Source organism: Hemiscyllium ocellatum, chromosome 24, assembly GCF_020745735.1.
Source record: "Hemiscyllium ocellatum isolate sHemOce1 chromosome 24, sHemOce1.pat.X.cur, whole genome shotgun sequence".
In the NCBI taxonomy this organism is placed as follows: Eukaryota; Metazoa; Chordata; class Chondrichthyes; order Orectolobiformes; family Hemiscylliidae; genus Hemiscyllium; species Hemiscyllium ocellatum.
Genome location: NC_083424.1, coordinates 45,828,973 through 45,847,265, shown reverse-complemented (window position 1 = coordinate 45,847,265; position 18,293 = coordinate 45,828,973). Strand labels below are relative to the sequence as shown.

The 18,293-nt window shown below is 39.6% G+C and overlaps 1 protein-coding gene across 9 annotated transcripts in view; it reads left to right on the top strand.

The window, feature by feature from the left end:
• The window catches only part of cita (citron rho-interacting serine/threonine kinase a), a 217,920-nt gene that overhangs the window by 123,405 nt on the left and 76,222 nt on the right, over positions 1-18,293 (top strand). For all 9 annotated transcript variants that reach the window (XM_060843752.1, XM_060843750.1, XM_060843753.1 and 6 more), the window contains exons 17-24: positions 1,061-1,201; positions 3,538-3,663; positions 6,531-6,626; positions 7,055-7,171; positions 7,449-7,558; positions 10,072-10,246; positions 13,595-13,792; positions 14,358-14,411. In XM_060843752.1, coding sequence (XP_060699735.1) covers positions 1,061-1,201; positions 3,538-3,663; positions 6,531-6,626; positions 7,055-7,171; positions 7,449-7,558; positions 10,072-10,246; positions 13,595-13,792; positions 14,358-14,411 — 1,017 coding nt within the window. The remainder of the gene's footprint in view (positions 1-1,060; positions 1,202-3,537; positions 3,664-6,530; positions 6,627-7,054; positions 7,172-7,448; positions 7,559-10,071; positions 10,247-13,594; positions 13,793-14,357; positions 14,412-18,293) is intronic.

The following is an 18,293-nucleotide window of genomic DNA, read 5'->3' as shown; positions in this document are numbered from 1 at the left end:
AATCCATATTATGCTAAGAATTACACCAAATTTCAATTTAAGGTTATCAAATCAGGTGCACAATATGGTACATTTGCATGTGCTGGAAGCTACATCTATGAACACACAGAACCTTATTTTATCTAAGTAAAGGACTTCTTATGTACATTGCACACTTCCATTTATCGGTTATAAAAAGGGATCATGGAGAATGCCAGTCTTTGCTGAATTTCTATGCCAACACTCTGCAGAATCGGTCTATCTGTCTGGTCTGAGAGCTAAGACTGACAATTAACTGTTGCTGCTGCATCTCCATTCCAACAATAGTCCAACAAAGCAACTTACTGGATGTAATTTGCTTGCTGAGCTGGAAGATTCATTTTCGGATGTTTCTTCACCATACTAGGTAAGATCATCAGTGAACCTCCAGTCTTGTGCTGGTATAAAACACATAAGTAGAAAGCGGGACATCACACCAGCACTTCACCGGAAGCTCACTGATGATCTTACTTAGTATGATGGTGAAATGTCTGAAAATGAACCTTCCAGCTCAGTGAGCCAACCTATATCCAGAACCTCAATCTGAGCTACAAATCTTCTCAAAACTCACTAAAGTAGCTTAAGATGGTATCCTGTTCTTCAAGCCTGTTTCTTATATCCTAGTCCTGATGAGTGCAAAATGAAAGGCTTTGATTTGTCTCATTTTAGTAACGTTTAGGTTCTGTACTACCAAGCAATTATTTGTTAATAATTGATGTTATTAATCACTAAATGGCATTAACTGTAACCTCTGGAGGATATCAATCAGACCTGAGATTTTAATTGATAATATACTGAAGTAATCAATACACATGGATACCAAAAGCAAATTCAAATACAAATTTAGTTAAGTCTTTCTAATTTAGTTGAAGTTTCTGTAAAAGTTTATGTTCTGTCAGGGTTAGAGACAAGGAGTCAGATATGGTGATGCACTGGAAACTAAAATCCATTTTTATCAAGAAGCCACCTTGTTTAAATACAAAAAAATTATTCCAAAATGGACTCTTTCTTCTATCATTTTTGCTCTTTGACTCTTTTTCAGGCAGTGAAAGCAAGCTCTGAAGCTACAGATCTTTTACAGAATGTGCGTCAAGCTAAAGAACGTGCAGAAAGAGACCTTGAGAAACTACAGGGTCGTGAGAACTCCAGTGAAAGTATCAGGAAGAAACTGGTGGAGTCTGAGGTACATTAGAGAATTAAATGCTGAATGCAGGTTGTCAATGTAATAGAGCCTAAATAGATGTGAAAATAGGTGAAAATCAGTACAAGGTATCTTTATGATATGGTGGTTCTGTTGACAAGTAACAAGTGCTCACCCAAAAACAAAGTGCTGCCATTCCAGAGCTCTTTCCTGACTTTGCATTTCTTTCAGCTATTTGCTCTAAAAAAAGGCATTTTCATTTTAAGAACCTAATTGCACCACACCCATACTTCTCGTATTTCATCCACAATCTTTACAAATTTCTGGCTATCAGTTCAGTTGCCTTTGCTGTTTCTCCAAACTGTCCCAGGCCCTCTAAGTTTAACTGTTGGCTATACCTTCACCAGCCCTACTCGAAAATCCACATCTTTCTTAGTTTTCCCCGCCCTTATTTTCTCATACTTTGTCTAATCTCATAATGACCACAAAACCCACTTATTATTCATTTAATCCCATTCCAACTGAACTGCAGACCACCCAACTGCTGTCCTGGCCCTCATCCCAGCTGACAGTGTAACTGTTTTAAAAATAGAGAATGCTGGAGAACCCCAACGGGTCCGGCACTATCAGTGGAGAGAGAAAGAAAGAGAATGTTTCGAGTTCAATATGAATTCTTCAGATTCTAAGTTTTTGTTTTGGATTTCTTGCACTGGCAGTACGTTGCCTTATTGTAAATAGTTTCTTTGTCTTGGGTACTATTCTCCCCCATTCCATTTCAAAGTTACATTATAACCCTGTCTTTGCCCTAACCTGCCTTTACAAATTGAAGACCTAACCCCAAACCCTTTCCTCTTAGATCTTGATTATTGTCACTTCTGAGATCAATATGTCTTTTCCATAACTCTAACAAGCAGGTTTCTACCACAGCATTGAAATTGCTCTAAGCAAAGTCGTAAATCCTATCTTCTGTGACTGATCATTTTGAACAAAATCTCTTTACCATCTTCAAACACACTTTGAAACAACAACCACACCTCTATTTCCTCTCCTCATTTATCCAGCTATGCCTTTGGAAACTTTATTACCTAATTGTTTGCAGCCAAAGCATTTCAGTTAATGTTTTTGCCCCTTTCTCAGTGCTTTTAACTTGTCATAGTTGTGGGTATGTTTGCTGAGCTGGGAACATGATTTGCAGATGTTTCGCCTGCTGTCTCGGTGACATCTTTAGTACTTTGTACCCTCCTGGAAAGCTTCACAGGAGGCTCCAAAGCACTGAAGATGTCACCAAGACAAGGACAAAACATCTGCAAGTCAACTTACCAGCTCAAAGAACACACCCACAATGGCACCCAAGCTACAAGTCTGTACACAAGGCTTTTAACTTGGTTAGGTGTGGTGTGGTGGGAGAGCTGTTCCTGCCCTCAGCACCAGCTCTTGAGCTCCACCTTGTTGTTTACATGCTTTCCCATGGACACATGTCAGCTTCCAAGTGAATTTTGAGGAATCTAAGTCTGTTACATTCTTTTTCAAACCTTCTATAGGTCTTTTTCCTTCCTATCTCTATAAGTTCCTCCAGCAGTATTACCACCACATAGCTCTTCATCTCTCAGTCAATGGGCCCTTGTGCATTTTCCTGATCCTTGATATCCACAGGCACTTGTGCCTTCTGCTATCTAGAAATTATGCTCCAGAATTCCCTCCTTAAGTTTTGTGAGAGGGTTGTATGTTGTACAGCACTGGAAAATAAGTATCATTCTTTTGTGACAATGATGAATGCATTTTAAAAGTGCTTCATTAGCTGTGAAGTGTGCTGGAATATCCTGAGGCTGTGAAAGGCACTGCATAAATTCAAGCCATATGAAGTTAAAATGCCCATCAGCCATGATTGAATGGCGGAGTGGACTCGATGGGCCGAATGGCCTTACTTCCACTCCTTTGTCTTATAGTCTTATGTTTCAGACAAGTAACCATTCGATTAATTTGTCTAATGTGCTGTTAGACATACAAGAAAGTTTTGATCAATCTTGCAAGGTTTGCTGCCCTTTGGAGACCCAGGCATGGTTTACATGCAGTAAGCACAGGCATGATTATTCATTTAATAAGTGATTATCTTTTTGAATTATAGACGTTTTGTTAACATTACCATTAAATAACTTAACAGAATGCCCATATATCAAATGTATGGGCAATTTGGTATGAAATAGGACTTGAATATTGCAGTGTCCTGTTTGTTGCCTTTTATGCATTTAAGGCAGAGTTTTCTTTAAAAAAAATAAAATGGCTGACAAGTGGTTTAGTTTTGCAATCATTTGGGGGGGGTTGAGTGTGAATCATAATTGTAGATCCAGCAGTAATCTTTCATGTGTTCATAATTGTAGGAGCGCCGCAAGTCCCTGGAGAACCAAGTGAAGCGTCTTGAGATGGTGGAGCGGAGAGAAAACAAGCTAAAGGAAGATTTGCAGACAAAATCTCAGCAAACCCAACAAATGGCTCAGAAAATCCTGGTACGTGTAAAAAGCTGAAAATGATGTCCAGGAAATGATATCAGGGAATCATATTAACAGTGTAAGGGCAAACCTATCTATTAGGAAGCTAATGAAAATAAATTGTTATAATTCTCTCACACAATCCTGACCCTTCATCTCCTTCATGGTTGGGTACTTTTACAGGGCCACTCTCCTCACCTAGCTGAGTGGGCAAGCAACCATTTTGAGGATATTAGCTCACTGTTGTCCAAGTTGTCCACCAGCAAATCTGGTGTTGTTTCATTACTATTTTCATTCTACCTGTAGCTTCCCATAGTAATGCTCAAGGTAAACCAGCAAGAAAACTGAATCAGTTCTCCAAACTGTTACTGGTTTTCCTTAAATTGTGCTGGAGTGATGCCTGACACTGTCTGCTGTAGTAGCTATAGGCTGGTTGTTTTTGATTCTGCAGACTTGTACAACTTAATGTGCTGTATTAGACATCATAATGATTGTTGTAAAGTCATCTTTTGTCACATTGTTATGCAGGAATAGAATTATTGGAAAATTATTAAGATACTGGGGCGCTAGGATCAAAGAAGATAAGTTATCTGGATGTGCGAGCCTTGCCTTTGCAAAAGTAGGAAAGGTGACTTTGGGCTGGGGTTTGGTGGGGGTGGAGGAAGAAGAGAGATGTATTGTTATAAAGAAACACAATGTTCTAAACACACTGTGAATCTTGGTTTCTAGTGTTAACTTCTCAAATAGTCTATCAAGCAGTGATCAAGCAGAACATTAGAAAAGGTAATAAGACTGGTTACTGAATCAACAAGCAATAAAGGAACTCAGGACACTACTTGAGTTTGACAGCAAGATTTTAACTAATTTTGCTGTAGTTTTTCACATGACTTGGTTCACTGTCCAGCATTTTGATGCCAACAGTTTTGGTGAAATAAAGGTGATTTATGCTGTGATGGTGTGCTGCTTGAAGATGTAATATCGTGTTTTAATAAACGAGTTATCTGGGGATATTGAAGTCTTTAGTGCATCGGCCTTTGGCATTACATGAGGAGCAAGATACTTAAGCTGTGAAAAAATTTGATGTCTGATGCTTGTTTCACAAATTTAGGTAGTAACTAAGTTTTTGTTTCATACACATTTCAAGTACATTAAGGGTAAGGAGATGACTAGAGAAAGAGTAGGGCCCACTAAAGGCCACAGTGATAATTTGTGCATGAAGACAGAAGATATAGATAGAGTTCTGAATTAGTGCTTTTTGTTGGTGTTAACTATTGAGAGTGACGATTAGATTACTTTAGATTAGATTACTTACAGTGTGGAAACAGGCCCTTCGGCCCAACAAGTCCACACCAACCCGCCGAAGCGCAACCCACCCATACCCCTACATTTACCCCTTACCTAACACTACAAGCAATTTAGCATGGCCAATTCACCTGACCCGCACATCTTTGGACTGTGGGAGGAAACCGGAGCACCCGGAGGAAACCCACGCAGACACGGGGAGAATGTGCAAACTCCACACAGTCAGTCGCCTGAGGCGGGAATTGAACCCAGGTCCCTGGTGCTGTGAGGCAGCAGTGCTAACCACTGTGCCACCGTGCCGCCAAATGTGGATGTGGATACAGAAACCAGGGAGAACGATTGATAGAATTAAAGAACTTAGCATGGATACAGAGGAGTTCTGAGTGGTCTGCTAGGCTTATATAAGTGATTTAGACTTGAATATCGGAGCATTGATCTGCAAGTTCGTGGATGATGTGAAAATTGGTTAGGTGGTAAGTAGTGAGGAAGATATAAACCAAGTGATGAGCTGATCAGAGACAAACGGAATTCAATCCAATAAAAAGGAGGTGACAAACAAAGCAAGGGAAAATGCAGTATTAAATATTGGTTAGGCCACTGCTAGAGTGTTGTGCACAGTTCTGGGATCTACCTTATCAGAGGAATGTGATTTCACTGAAGAGGGAACAGAGGAGATTTACCAGGATGTACCCAGTGAGACGATGGCCTAGCTGTATTATCACTGCGCTGCTAATCCAGAAACCCAGGTAACATTCTGGAGACCTGGGTTCAAACCCCACCACTGCAAATGGTGGAATTTGAATTCTGATTGTGAATCCACTGTCAGAAAGACTCATTGGTTCTAGAGTCCTTTGGGGCAGGAAACTGCTTTTGTCACCTGGTCTAGCCTACATGTGACTCCAAACCCACAGCAATGTGGTTGACTTTTAACTGCCCTCTGGGCAATTAGGGATGGGCAATAAATGCTGGCCTAGCCAGTGACGTCCTCATCCTGTTGCCTGGACTAGAGAGTTTTAGTTATGAAGATGGTGGTCGTTTTCCTTAACAGAAAGCAGAGGAAACTGAAAGGAAACATGATTGAGATGTATAAAATTATGAGAGTCATAGACAGAATACAGGAAGAAACATTTTCCTCATTGACCAATCAATATCCTTGGGGCATAAATTTAAGGAAAGGGGCTGGAGGTTTAGTGGAGATGTAAGGAATTTTTTTTCACTGAGTGATGGGAATCTGGAACTCGCTGCTTGTGAAAGTGGATTTAAGTATTTGAATATACACTTGTAATGCTAAAGCATACAAGGCTGTGGGCCACGTGCTGGCAAATGGGTTTAGCGTGGTTGACTGGTTGTTTTAGACCAGTGTAGACGTCCATGCTGTAGACCTCTATGACTATGATTCTGTTATGATACCAGCATCTAAACAAATAATTCACCTAGTGATTTTTGAGAAGATTTGTATCTCAGGTTGATGATAAGTATGTAAGTTAGCTCACTGAGCTGGAAGGTTTGTTTTCAGACGTTTCATCACCATGACTAGGAAACATCAGTGAGAGTCAATGATCCTGCTCTCTATTCTAACACAGGAGTTAGAGGAGAGCTGGTGTGAGGCTCAGGCAACAGCTCAACGCATGGAAACCAATCTCCGACAGAAAGAGCAGCTCTATGAAGATAAAATGAAGGTAAGGAACAGAAATTTTATATTGGAAATTTGATTCTGGAACAAGAGTAGCAAACATCTTGTTCTGGTATCTGGGTGTTTGGATTTAACTGGTTATCAAACCAGTCAGGAGCTATGCCTTGACAACAGCAATATTTCTGCAATTTATGCCAGCCATTTTCAGTACTTTTCCTTTCACTCAATACATCCACTTACCTTAAATGTGGAGCAAGTATCTTAGTTGAAAATAGCCACTGATAGGCCTGTTTGTTCTGTAAGTTTGAATGAAGAAACTAACAGTTGTTACAAAGGGGGTTAGGAGAAGAACATTTTCTGACTAGTACAAAATGAATCCAAATTTCCCCCCCCATGACACGTGAACAATGCTGTTTGTCATTACTTTTGGAAAGCATCCCATAATCATTTTATTTGTGTTGTACTCTTTTATAGGTTATGGAAGCTCAGTTGAAGATGGGCATTGCTAATAAGGAGTCCTTAGAAGATTCTCGCCTCAAGCATGAGGAGGACTCTCGTAAAAAGTGCAAACTGATAGATGATCAGAAAGCGGTATGTTAGAACTTAACAATAAAGCAAGACATGTAGTAAATGAAAATGTTTAGCTCCGACTGAAGAGAAACTCAAGAAATCTGTTTGTGAGCTGAAATTGCTATGAAAGTTGGCTGTTATTAATAATTCCATTTTAGATTGTGACCGATTCTCAAGATGAACTACAAATTTCAGATTAGAATGCTTTCTCTCATTTGGACTTTCGTCCTGCTCTTGCTTCTTGATATTTGTTGTCTGATCCTCTACTAATCTGATTGGAGTGCATTTCTTTTTTCAGACTATCAATGCCATGGATTCGAAAATAAAATCTTTGGAGCAGAGAGTAGCAGAACTCTCAGAGGCAAACAAGCTTGCAGCAAACAGCAGCATCTTTACTCAAAGAAGCATGTGAGTCTTGGATTCAAAGTTTGGGAGAAGATTTGTAGCTCAGGTGCTCGTTGTTGTGGTTCTGTTCGCTGAGCTGGGAATTTGTTTTGCAAACATTTTGTCCCCTGTCTAGGTGACATCCTCAGTGCTTGGGAGCCTCCTGTGAAGCACTTCTGTGATATTTCCTCCGGCATTTATAGTGGTTTGTCTCAGCCGCTTCCGGTTGTCAGTTCCAGCTGTCCGCTGCAGTGGCTGGTATATTGGGTCCAGGTCGATGTGTTTGTTGATAGAATCTGTAGATGAGTGCCATGCCTCTAGGAATTCCCTGGCTGTTCTCTGTTTGGCTTGCCCTATAATAGTAGTGTTGTCCCAGTCGAACTCATGTTGCTTGTCATCTGCGTGTGTGGCTACTAAGGATAGCTGGCCGTGTTGTTTCGTGGCTAGTTGGTGTTCATGGATGTGGATTGTTAGCTGTCTTCCTGTCTGGCCTATGTAGTGTTTTGTGCAGTCCTTGCATGGGATTTTGTACACTACATTGGTTTTACTCATGATTGTCTTGGATTGTCAAAGTTTATAAAATAAATACATGGTTATAGGGTTAATTAAATTGACAGCCTATAGTTTAATTGTCAGACACAATTTATTTAACTCCTCTGTTTGTTTGCTACAGTTGCCATCTCCTTAAAAAAAGTATCTGTACAGAGGGTGCCTTCTAATTCATGTGCATGGTTAGACCTGGAGTGGAAGTTTGGGTGAAATATGCAATAGAATAATATTTAGGTACACCTAAACAAATATAAACAGGAGGATAAAGCAATCAACAGAAGTATATATGTGGGTGAGCAGGGCTGGTAAATGTTGATCTTCCTCCTCCTGTATTTAAAACCAGTCTAAATTGCAGAGAAGAGCATGTTCTCAATCGGGTCTGTTATGGTATCAGTTGATATATCCCAGTTTTTAGTAGTGATAGAACTGATTTGTGGACCTACGTGTAAGTTGAAAAAAAAATGCAGAATTATTCAATGTGATTACCACAAAACCATTAAAACTTAGACAAATCATTGTAATGATAAATTGATTACATTAGTAAATGGCAGTCCAATTAAAAACAGCTAAAATTGTAAAATACACTTTCACAAAGAGATGAATTCCATGAAGTTGGATCAAAACTTTGTCAATCATGTTAAACCTGTGGAACACCAGCTTCTACTTCCGCATTAATGTGGACATTCATTACAGGTTTGCAATATGGTGGGGGGTAGAAATAGAAACTAGGAGCAAGAATAGGCCATTTGGTCCTTCAAATCTTCCCTGCCATTCAGTATGATCATGGCCAATCCTCGAAGTCAGTCTCATATTCCTGCTTTCCAACCTTCATACTAGATGCCTTTAAAATCTAAAAATTATCTTTTTTTTAATATTCAGTGGTTGATGGGAAAGATTGAAAGGAGCTGAGATAGGATTCCCAGTGGCAAGATGTCAATTAAGTGCATTAATGAGACAATTCACCTGAGCTCGAAAGTATGGGTTTAAGTTGTGCCTGCCTTGGGAGTGTGTGGTGATATGTCCAAACTGGTTGTTTAAAAGTAATTTAAATGGGAGTCACTGGTTTCTTGCACCCAGGGAAGGATGACCAGAAGCATACATGGGAGTGAGAGGATTTTCCTCAAGATCATTTACTCTGCCCAATCAAAAGATCTGGCATTAGCCAGTGTATGGTTGCTCATAGGCACTCTATAACTTTTGCTTCTGACCTTGCCCTGCAATCCCATAAATTATTGGAGTTCCACTAAAATCCTGAACATTGGATGGGTACAGTTCCACAAGTGGTCATCTTTCTTGCTGGGCTTTTGGCATGAGGAGTTGCCAGTTTGGCAGCTCTCAGTAGCGAGGACTTCCACCACTGGGAATCTTCAATTGTGGAAGGCTCGATGGTGGTCTCATAAATGCCTGAAGGGCATCTGATTGCATCACATCTTAGCCCATGAAACTGATGGGTCTTGCCCTGCCTGCTGTCCAACCGGTGGGCAAGACCCCACGCCCACCAACTCCAAAATCACCTGCTAAAATCCTGTCAATCATCTACTCATTCAAATTGAAGTAAAAGATCCTGTGGTGCTATTTCAAAGAAGAACAGGTGAGTTTTTTTACACTTCCTAGTCAATATTTTTACGTCATAAGTCATTATCATATTGCTGTTTATGGGGTCTGCTTGAACAAATTGGGTGCAATGTTTCTAAAACCACTATATTTACTACACTTCACAAATGCTTTGTTTGCCGCAGGTTCAATGATCATGGAAGATGCTTCATAAATACAAGTCTTTTCTTTTAGCTGAATTAATAATTTATATTGTAAGAAACAGTAATTGAGGTATGTTGAATAAATGAACAGAACAAATTATTCAAATGCTACAAGTACATAAGCAAGCCATGTGTAGGATGCTGTCTTTATCAAGATCCGTTTGTCTGGGTAGCTACTCTATGCAACACTTGAGCCTATTTGTAATTGTGACTGTCTAAATTTCATGGCAGGAAGGCACAGGAGGAGATGATTGCAGAGCTCAGACAGCAGAAGTTTTATTTGGAGGCTCAGGCAGGGAAGCTGGATGCTCACAATCAGAAACTGGAGGAACAAATGGATAAAATCAACCAGGATGAACAAAGCAGCAAGAACAAACTATTAGAACTCGAAACCAAGCTCAGGGAGGTGAGAACATACAAATGGTAACGAGGAAATAATAACTTGTCATTGCATCCGATCAGTTTTAAAGATGTGAAATTTGTATATTAGCTGATAAGTGATGTAACGTTTTCACTACATTTGTTTTTGTTATTGATTCTCACAATGAGGGCATTACTGGCTAGGCCAGCATTTATTGCCCATCCCAAAGGACAGTAAAAAGTCAACCACATTGCTCTGGAGCTCCATGTAGTCCATACCAGGTAAGGATGGCGGTTACCTTCCCTAAGGGAAGTTAGTGAACCAAGTGAGTTTTTCCCAACAATCAATAATGGATTCATGGCCATCCTTAGACACTTGATTCCAGATTTTTTTTAATCGCATTCAAATTCCACCATCTGCCATGGCGAAATTTGAACCCAGGTCTTCATAACATTACTTGGGTCTCTGGGTTAACAGTTTAGCAGTAATGACACTGGGCCGTGGCCTGCCCTCCATTAGTACCAGACATTGCCCGTCTGCAAAAAATAATCTAACCATCTCCCCATGGAACTACCGTTACTGAATCTCCCACAATCCATCTCTTGGCAGTTAGCACTGTGCATAAATTGAATTAGTCCGGTACGGTGACTCAGTGGTTAGCACTGCTGCCTCACAGCGCCAGGGACTGAGGTTCAATTCCAGCCTCGGGCGATTGTCTGTGTGGAGTTTGCACATTCTTCCCGTGTCTGCATGGGTTTTCTCCGGGTGCTCCGGTTTCCTCTCACAGTCCAAAGATGTGCAGGATAGGTGAATTGGCCATGCTAAATTGTCCATAGGTGCATTAGCCAGAGGGAAATGGGTCTGGGTGGGTTGGGCCGAAGGGCCTGTTTCCACACTGTCGGGAATCTAATATAATCATAACTTGGAGACTGAGAATACTGTATTAAGTAACTCACCTGTCTGTCCACCAATCTCAGTGAGATAGAACCTTTTCATTCTGTCTGGGTGAGTGAAGCTTTAGGATGCTTGACACCATCCAGAACAAAGCACCCTTGATTAGCAACCAACCAACTAACTTTAACGTTCACTGCCAATGCCATCAACTCACATTGGCAGAAAATGAGTGCAAAAGTTAGGATGCAAGATGTATTGTGTTAATGCACCAAGTCTCCTTTGATGCCACCTTTCAAACTTGAGGTCTATAGCATCCAGAAGGACATGGGCAGGAGAAATAAGGGAATATCACCAGAAAATACTCCCCCAAGAAAGAAACCACCTGACTTGGAACTTAATGTTTCACTTTCACTCTTGCTAGATCAAAATCTGAAACTCCCTTCCACAGAGCTCCGTACAAATGCCTTCACCATATGGACTGCAGTGGTTCAAGAAAGCAGTTCATCACGAACAAGTAAAGCCATCAAAAAATGGGAAAATTCTCTAAAGCTGTAAAATTTGCTACATGTATAGGACATTTAATCTAATTAGAAAACCTTTAAATGCTTTACAAAAAAAACTACGGATGCTAGAAATCTAAAGCAAAACAAGTTCTGAGAAACTTAGCAATCTGGCAGCTTCTGTGGAGAGAGAAACAGATGACATTTCGAGTCTGGTATGACTCCCCTTCAACACAATGTAAAGCAAAGTTTGAAATCAAGTCGCGTGAGATATTTTGGCAAATTTTAAAAAGTATTAACAAGTTTTGAGAAGATTTATGACTCAGGTTGAGGTTCTGGATGTAGGTTTGCTCGTTGAGCTGGATGGTTCATTTCCAGACGTTTTGTCACCATACTAGGTAACATCATCAGTGAGCCTTCGGATGAAGCCCACTTTCTATTTATGTTATAGGTTTCCTTAGGTTGCAGCTTTATTTGTGGGTGTTAGAATGATTGCTTCTATATTTCAGTATTTGGTCATTACATATTGTTTTCATATAGATGCTGGTTTGAAGTTCACCATTGACTGTTTGCTCTACTGTGACATCTAGAAATGGCAGTTTGTTGTTGTTTTCCTCCTCTTTAGTGATGTTTATGCCAGTAAGAGTACTATTGATGGTCTTGAAGGTTTCCTCTAATTTGTTTCATTTAGTGATGACAAAGGTGTCATCCACGTAGCGGACCCAAAGTTTGAGTTGGTTGGTTAGCAGAGCTGTTGGCAGTAATGCAGAGACTCAAATAAACAGCTGGCAACAGAAGTAATCATTCCAACACCCACAAATGAAGTTGCATTAGAACATTATTTCGATGAGCCACTACATACTGCAGCACAGAGGAATGATGCAGAGCAGAGGAAAATCACCTATGCGGTGTATTCGAAGAGAACAGGTACCCAATGAACACAGTCCGCCAATTTCTCAGCAACAAATGCAACAAGCAGGCAAAACACGCCCAGAAACCCTAGTCACTCTCCTCCACACAAAGACATCTTGGAATAAGCTACCTGACTACTCAGATCTCTTGGCATCATGGTAGCCCATAAACCCACCAACACACTAAAACAGTAGCTAATGAACTTGAAAGACCCTATACGGACAACAAGCAAAACTAATGTCATTTACAAAATACCTTGCAAGAATTGTAACAAACACTACATTGGACAGACAGGCAGAAAACTAGCCAACAGGATACATGAACATCAACTAGCCACAAAAAGACATGCCTCACTCATTAGTATCTTTACATACAGATGAGGAAGGACACCACTTCAAATGGGAGAACACCCACAGATTAAGACAAGCCAAACAGACACACATGAGAATTCCTGGAAGCATGGCATTCCAACCGGAATTCTATCAACAAACACCTTGACTTGGATCCCATGAGAAAAAGAGCAGGAAATGACATCACCACAGGAAATGACATCACCAACTCAAGGAAACCTAAACACATAAATAGAAAGTGGGCCATACCACCAGTGCTTCATCCAGAGGCTCACTGATGATGTTACCTGGTATGGTGACGACATGTTTAAAAAGTATGCTTGAAGAGATCATTTTAAGAGTGTGTTAAAAGAGGAAAGAGATATAAAGGCAGAGAATTTTAATGAGGGATTTTCGGACCTTTATGCCTTAGCAACCTGAGACATATCTACTAATGGTGGAGCAGCTAACATTGAGATTACTTTAGAGGCCGGAATTAGAGGAGCATAAGTATGAGTTGTGGAATTAGAGGATTTGGAAATCAGGAGGGTTTAGACCGTAGAGGAATTTGAAAACTAGGATAAGAATTTTTAAATTGTTGCAATGCTTAAATAAGAGCCAAAGATTCAATCAGGTAATGATAAAATTGCACTAATTAAGCTGGTTTGCCCCAGCATAAATCTGTGGTAAAATCAGTACGCACTGCAGCAAATGTTGTTGATAGCTATATTAAAGTTGATTTTTATACCATTCCACAGGCCAGTTTGGAACATGAGCAACAGAAATTGGAACTGAAGAAGCAGGGGAATGAATTGCAATTGGCTTTGCAGGAGAAGGAGGCTCAGATTAGGAGTCTGCAAAGCACAAAAACTGCCCTGGAGAACCAGTTGCAAATGGCCAAGGCAGAGTTGGAAGAGACCACTGCTGAGGCAGAGGAGGAGATCCAATCTCTGAGGGTCAGTATCACCATCATGACAATCAAAATCACCCACTTAATTTTGGGACACTCCCTGATGAAGCAGTTTGTGTTTCTGGAAGCTGTGAGTTAGAAGGAAAAGTGTAATTTTTCTGTTGCTATGAAGTAACCAAGGAAACAATCAGCTTCTAAGCAAGTTCTTTAAAGAATGCTGTAGGCACGACATTATTATGAAGTGCATATTAACAAAAGATGGCTTTTCCTGTGTATATATCTGAAAGCATCTTTGGCATTTCAGGCAAATGTTAACTGAAATGCTGTTTTGGCCAAATCTAAATTGAGATCCATGCACTGTCTCCTGTCACAGTCATCTTTTTTAAACTCTGCTTTATGCATTCTGATAAAGTGAATGCTACTCACGAGCTTCTACTGTTTAGTTATTTAATCACTGCAGTGCAGCTTGTTTGTCACATAAGAGAACATCTACAAAGAATTTCTGTATAAAGTCTTCTTTTTAACATCAACTCAGCCACGAATACACTCTTCTTACTATGTAGTAAAGTTACTTGGCAGAATCTTGTGATACATGTATTTTGTTTTTTCAGGCACACCGTGATGAAATTCACAGCAAGTTTGAAAGCCTTCGAGAAAGTTGCACAGTATGTAATGAGCACTGAAAGAGTTTATGCTGATTCCATGCATTAGTATTGGTATCTTTTCCATTGCCATTTTGCTGCATTGTTGAATTGAACAAGGTATCTGACTGCCCTGAATGGAGTAAATAGAGGGGGATGGGAGGGCCTTCGTGGTAATATTACTGAACTAGTAATCACTTGCAGAGAGAGATAAGTGGAAATAAAACTATGATGGGTGTTAGGTACAATTGAGAACAAAGCTAAATACAGAAGGTTCAGAGAGAATGTGAGAAAACAAGTACGAGAAACAAAACCGTATTATGGAGGGAAAAGAAACTGTCTGCAAATAAAAATCTATGTGATCTTCAGTAAGTGCATGAATGATAATAGGTTGGCAAAAGGAGCATTTGGGCCAAGTAGGGATCAAAAGTGGATTTACAGTTGGAGGCAAGAAGCAAGCCTGAAGTGTTAAATTAATACTTTGCATCTGTCTTTAGCTTTGAAACAGATGCTGCTCACCCATGGTAATATTGAAGGTAATTCAGTCAGCTTGGTGGGTTTATAATTGATAAGGAAGCATTGGACAAGTTGTTGGTACATGAAATTGATAAGGTACTGGGACCAGACGAGATGTATCCAAACTTAATGAGAATGGAAATTGCATATTTATGAAAATCTTCTCTGGATTTTGGGTGTGATGCTGGAGGATTGCAGAATTTCAGACCTTGTGCCCTTTTTCGAAAAAGTTTGAAAAGATCAACTCAGCAATTTCCGATTATGTCAGTGGTGAGGAAGCATATTGAAAACATTGTTCAGGAAAACATAAATAGTGATGGGGAAAAGTGTGCCTGATTTGCAAGTTTCAGCATGGATTTCCCAATGAAAAGTGATATCTAAATAATGAGAGAGAGAAGGCTTTTGATGTGGTAAATATGGACTTCCAAAAGACATCTGATACATTGCCACACAACAGACTTGTGAGGAAAGTCGTAGGTCATGGAATAAATGAGTCAGTAGCAATGTTGGCTGAGAGGTATAAAACAGTAATAATATTGGCTATCTTTCGGGATAAGAAGAAGGTTTTCTATGGGGTTCCCAGTTCAATATTTGGGCACATGTTTTTCCTGATGATTTAATTCTTAGTGAATGGGGAGAGATTTTGAAATTTGTAGAAGGCACAAAACTTGGAAGAACAGTAAATTTTAGGGAGATTTATGAAGACCTTCGAAAAGGCATTGATATGTTGGTGGATAGGTGGCAGAGAATGTTCATTGTGGAGAATGTGAAGTGATGCATTTTGGAAAAAGAAATCTGGGGGAACTGTATAACATAAGGGTACTATTCCAGAGGATTTGCAGTAGCAGAGGGACCTGGGCATGTGTATGTGCATAAGACAATAAAGGGGGCATGACAAGTAAAGTGAGCTGTTAATAAAGCATACAGTGTGCTGGGCTTCGTAAACAGGGGCATAGAGTACTGGAGCAAGAAAGTTATGATGAACTTAGAATACAACAGTTAGACCTCAGCTGGAGTATTGTATACACTGCTGGGTGCCTCATTCTAAGAAGGATGCGAATCCATTGGCAAGCACACAGAAGAGGTTGAAAAGAATGGTCCAAGGGGTGAGACCCTTCAGTTATGAAGAAAAATTGAGAAGCTGGGACTGTTTTCCTTGGAGAGAAGAGACCAAAGAGGATATTTTAAAGAAGTTTTCAAAATCATGATGTGTGGAGAGGGAGAAACTGTTCCCACTTTTTAGATGAAAACTAAACAGTATAGTATTAGGGTTTTGTGAAGAAGCAAAGTGAGGTGAGAAGAACGTTTTCACTGAACAAGTAATTAGTGTCTGGAATGCACTGCCTGGAAGAGTGCTAGAAGCAGGTACAATTGAGGCATTCAGAAGGGTATTGGATAATTATTTAAGTAGAAACAATACACACGGTTAAGAGGAAAAAGCAGGAGATTGTGCTCACATAGCCAGTACAAACTCAATGGGCTGAATGGCTTCAATTATACAATGATTTATACTTCCATAATTCCCACTGAAAAGTTGTAGATCTTTTCTCAGTAAAACTTAGATGGTGTGTATATTTTAGCTTACCTTTTAGTTGATATTCAGCAATCACAAATTTTGCAATTATCTTGAGTAGCCTTGACACTGAAATAAAACTCCCTGACATATTTTATCTTCTGGAATCAGGCAATGCTTTCGTAGGATTTATCTCTTGACTTCAATCATCATTAGGGATATTGCTAGATCAGATCTACTTTAGGTTTATAGTGTCAATAAAATTTATTGAACAAATGAGCAAGTGCATAAATAACAATGTATATTTTTATAAAAGATGTAGTAGGACCCTGAAAGGTAAATAATAAAAAGGTTGCAATTTGCATCCTGAATTACTCATTAACTTTTGAATTACATTGGGGTTTTTTCATCCTCTGTACTGAAGAAACTGGATACACTCTTGATAGTTTTAAGTAGTTCTCTTAATTCATTTCCATTCATTCAGACTCGTGTTTATTTCCCCATCTGTCGTGGGTTTGAATAACACCAAAATAACTGACTGTCACGATGCATAACTGAATTAATCTCAAACCTGTGTTTTTGTGAATGTGGTGTCATTTGTCTGCTTCCCTGAAATCCACGATGTGAAAGTAATTTATAAAATGTATTTGTTTAGGTGGGTGATGTGAATTTTATTTAGGGCTTACTTTTAACACTGTACTGTGACTGGATTTAAAGAGACAACCCATTAAGCTGAAGCTTGAAAAATTACTTTTTTTTTAAATGTCACATTGCATCCAAGTATTTTCACGTTCCTGCTGCATCTTTCTTCATCTCTGCATAAAATAGAAGTGCAAAAGTGTAAACATATGATTTAGTGAAGCTGGAATGTTTCTGTGCTGTATATTGGTCAGCAGAATTTAGTCTGGCTTTTACCATTAGAATTGGTAACATGTAATGACTGGTCAGTGTTGGGGTGCATATTTGTGGTAAAGTGATGAACTTCATTTACAGCCTCATGAGGGTATGCAATCTTTTTTTGGTTCCTACAGTCTGTTTTTTTTCTCCACAATATCCCTACAATTATCATTGCAGTGTTGATGTTTGATTGCTAGATTGAACAAAAATGGGAGACATTTTTGGAGCTGGGGAAACTTAAAAGAATTAGTTCAATGGTTTTATTTCTATTTTTGAAATCTCCTTCGTGGCCACTGCCAGATCATTGAGAGGCAGGTTTGGTTAAGCACTTAGGTCTTGGAAACTAGACTGCAACTGTAAATAGAAAGGAAGAAGTGATGCGAGGCTCCTAGGGAAGGTCTAGAAAGATTTGATGAGATAAAAGCCTTGGAAGTGTTAGGAAGAGACAGAATCTTGGAAGACATTCATGGGAGGGTGGGAGAGCATAGAGATGTGGGGGCTAGGTGATAGTGGGGAAATTGAACTTTGTTAATGTTACTTTTTTCTCCCCAAAAACTGCATACCCTCATAAGTAGACCTATATAAGAATTTATGAAGCTTTTCAATTGCACCAAGAATATCCTCCTTAACACTGACCAGTCACTATTCATTTCTATCATCAATGATTAAATTTAAGCTGCCCATTTTGCAGCTCCAAACTCTTCTCTTCATTGAACATTCTTGCATATATACACTTCTGTTTCACATGTTGATGACAATGGCGTATAGCAAGTTCACAAAGCAAGGGTATTGTGTGTGTTTGGGGAGCAGAAGAGAGGTTGGAATTCTTCCTAATTAATTGTTTGAGCTTACAACTCTGTCGACTGGTCAGGCTATACGCATGTAAGTTTGAAGAGGAAGTTTCATGTGGTAAGGGAACAGTCTGTAAGGGATTTTGATCAGTTTTCCAAGCTTTGATGTGTGGATTTTTTTAAGTGCTC